Raw genomic sequence first — 3281 nt, forward strand, 5'->3', positions numbered from 1 at the left:
GATCAAAAAGACTCGTTTGTGATAAAAATTTAATAATGTGTCCGGCTTGATGCTGTATACCGTAGGCCAATAAAAAGGTTGAGGAATCACATATTTTTTGTGAACACAACATATGACAAGCATGGGCAAGATACTTTTGACCACTTTCCATGATGATGGTTGGTTTTCTCATGTGTTTTTTCTGTTGCTTCAACCACTCCCCCACTCTGGCCTCCTGCAAACAAACCGTCGCTGCTCACTTCTTCCGTCGCCGCATGCCCGCATCTCTATTCCTGGTGGATGTGCGGTGCCTGTCATTTCCTTCGAGCGCCAGCTTCGCTCCGAGCCATCCGCCGACGAGGTCGCCGGCCAACACCGCGAAGGGCACCAGTAGGACGGACCCTGCGCTGCACCGCGACTGCATTCCACCCACCCTCACCCCGGTCTCCGGCATTGTTGGTTGTTGCGAGAAGATAGGGGAGTGGAAACTGCATGATTCGGTGAGTCCAAGGTTGGATTTCTTTGCTGAATGTTCGATTGTTGAGTAGAAAGCAAAATGATTTGAGTACAGATTTACAGGATCTACTCTAAGCCTGGAGAGGGAGTTCAGTGTAGTTCCAAGTTGGGTTGAGTGTCTGACCTCCGTCCGCTATCCACCCTTGCCGTCGCCGACATTCGCCGCTGCCGGAAGGAGCAGGACCTCCTAATCTGCGGCAATGCCACGCGTCCGACCCGGCTCCTCCTCCGGCACCGTCTCCTCACACGCCAACCAGCTGCTAAACAAGCTCAAGGATCATGTCGGCTCTGGGACACTCCAGCCGGAGCGCGCACACCAACTGTTTGACAAATTGCTGCGCCAAGCTGTTCCCATATCTGCGTGCGCACTCAATGGCTTATTTGCCGCCCTCGCGCGTGCGCTGCCCTCCGCTGCCTGCACCGACGGCCCTGCTCTAGCCATTGCTCTCTTCAACCGCATGGCTCGAGAGGGCCGCTGGGTGATAGCGCCCAACATGTACACCTACACCATACTAATTGACTGCAGCTGCCGCTCGCGCCGCCCTGACCTAGGGCCCGCCTTCTTCGGCCGCCTCCTCAAGACAGGCATCACGGCGGACGTCTGCACCTTCAGCAGCTTATTCAAGTGCCTCTGTGACATGAAGCGGATAGACGAGGCTGTGGGAGTGCTGCTTCACAGGATGCCCGGAGACATGCCTGATGTCATCTCCTACTCAACAATCCTCAAGGGCTTCTGCAACGAGGGGAGGAGCCAGCTTGCACTTGATCTGCTCCAGATGATGGTCAAAAAAGGAGCTGGCCAGTCACCCGACGTGGTATCATACAACATGGTAATCAATGGCTTCTTTAAGGAGGTGAAGTAAGCAAAGCATGCAATCTATTCCATGAAATGAAACAGCGGGGGTTCGTGCCTGATGTGGGGACATATAATTCCATTATTGATGCAATGTGCAAAGCAAGAGCAATGGACAAGGCAAAATTGGTCCTTCGACAAATGGTTGATAGTGGGGTTCGACCGGATATTGTGACATATAATAAACTGATTCATGGATATTCCATTTCGGGCCAGTTTGAAGAGGTCGTTACGTTGTTGGAAAAAATGAGAAGTCAAGGTGTCAAACCAACTGTTTTTACTTGCAACACAGTCATGGACTACCTTTGCAAGCATGGAAGAATCAAAGAAGCTGCAGAATTTTTTTATTCCATGGTTGAGAAGGGCCATAAACCTAATATAGTCTCATATGCTATTATGCTTCATGGGTACGCTAAAGAAGGATCCCTTGTTGAAATGACTGATCTCTGTGAGCTGATGGCAAGAGATGGTATTGTATCCTATCTCCATTGTTTCAACATACTGATTAATGCATATGCTAAGTGTGGAATGATGGATGTGGCTATTCTTTTCTTCAAAGACATGTTGAAGCAGGGAGTGAACCCTGATGAAGTCACATATTTAGCAGTGATAGCTGGGTATTGCAGAGTGGGCATGATGGATGATGCTATGGAAAAATTCAATGAGATGATCGGTATGGGAGTACCACATAATGCAACTGTTTACAGGTGCATGATTCAGGGTTACTTAAATCATGGTGATTTCTTGAAAGCAAAGGAATTGATTACTGAAATGAAGACCAAGGGTATCCATCCTAGACTGTCGAAAAGCCAAGGAATTGATCCAGGGTACCTCATGAGTCAACTGTTTCCAGGTGCATGATCCAGGGCTATTTTCGTCATGGTGATTCCTTAAAAGCCAAAGAATTGATTACTGAAATGAAGAACAAGAATATTGGTCATAGGCTGCAGAAGGGTAATGGTAATGGAAGGATAAATTATCTTTGACTTGGTTATCCGCACTGGTGAGAGGCCTGATGCTATTACATTTACTTCAGTTACCGGTGGATATTGCTTAGTTGCCAAGATGGAAGCTCTCAGAATACCTAATGCGCTGGTATCAGTTGGTGTGAGGCCTAGTTTAAGTATGCAGCACTTCTCAGTGGCTGCTGTAAAAATGGAAGAACAGATGTTGGGCGAGAGTGTTAACCTTTATCTTACAACTTATGTTTCTGGCATCATATTGGATGGAGAACATTGCTGCATTATTTCAATTATTGTTGCAGCAAAAACTTTTTACTGTTTCATGTTTTATTTTTACTGGCACATTGACTTGATAGTTAAACTGTTTTGCTAAGAAGCTACTCCCTCCGTCCTAATATAAGTGATTTAGTACAACTTTGGTACAATGTATAACCCAATGTAATATAAGTGATGGAACTGAAAATATAATGGTGTTTTTGGCGTGTACGTTTTAACCCAATGTATTTTTTTCTGTCAGATCCAGATTAGCTTGACAAAATGAAAAGCTAATGTGTTTTTTGTTGACATTGATTGCCAATTGAGTTTTACTTAGTTGCCCGACGACGGTGCTGTCTATACGCCACAGGTTCGGAAACAGATACAACTCTCATTTGGTACAGTTCTTGCCCTTACAATACTGTTTTGCTACAAAGGCTTGAAGTTCTCGCTCTGTGATACTCACTGATAGTCAGGGATTAAAACACCTATTCGCTCTGTGATACTTGCTGATATTCACAGATAAAAACATCTATTTGGTATACTAAAAATACCTCTATGATTACCATAGAATTGAGCAACATGTGATGCACGAAAATATGTTACTCAGCTATACTAAAATCAGAAAATGTTGATGTCTGGATAATATTGCAGAAGTCTCGATGAGGCTACCAAATGCGTGCATCTGAACAATTTTGTCCGGTGTGAGATGGCTT

At 45.5% G+C, this 3281-nt stretch overlaps 1 protein-coding gene across 4 annotated transcripts; it reads left to right on the forward strand.

The window, feature by feature from the left end:
* The first annotated feature begins 220 nt into the window (after positions 1-220).
* LOC123141135 (protein Rf1, mitochondrial) lies at positions 221-2912 on the forward strand. Of its 4 annotated transcripts, none has more exons than XM_044560361.1 (2): positions 221-479; positions 551-2912. In XM_044560361.1, the coding sequence occupies exon 2, from the start codon at positions 696-698 to the stop codon at positions 1356-1358; it is 663 nt and encodes a 220-aa protein (XP_044416296.1). In that variant the 5' UTR covers positions 221-479; positions 551-695; the 3' UTR covers positions 1359-2912. The 4 variants fall into 4 exon arrangements, with proteins under 4 accessions (XP_044416296.1, XP_044416297.1, XP_044416293.1 ...); XM_044560362.1 differs by having other exon boundaries at positions 559-2912; XM_044560358.1 differs by having other exon boundaries at positions 551-2910.
* Positions 2913-3281: the final 369 nt, after the last annotated feature.

Source organism: Triticum aestivum, chromosome 6D, assembly GCF_018294505.1.
Source record: "Triticum aestivum cultivar Chinese Spring chromosome 6D, IWGSC CS RefSeq v2.1, whole genome shotgun sequence".
Classification (NCBI taxonomy): domain Eukaryota; kingdom Viridiplantae; phylum Streptophyta; class Magnoliopsida; order Poales; family Poaceae; genus Triticum; species Triticum aestivum.

What these genes read in the sequence shown, in the direction of transcription:
- LOC123141135 (XM_044560358.1), top strand. Translation starts at nt 1,385, where the DNA reads ATGAAACAGCGGGGGTTCGTGCCTGATGTGGGGACATATAATTCCATT.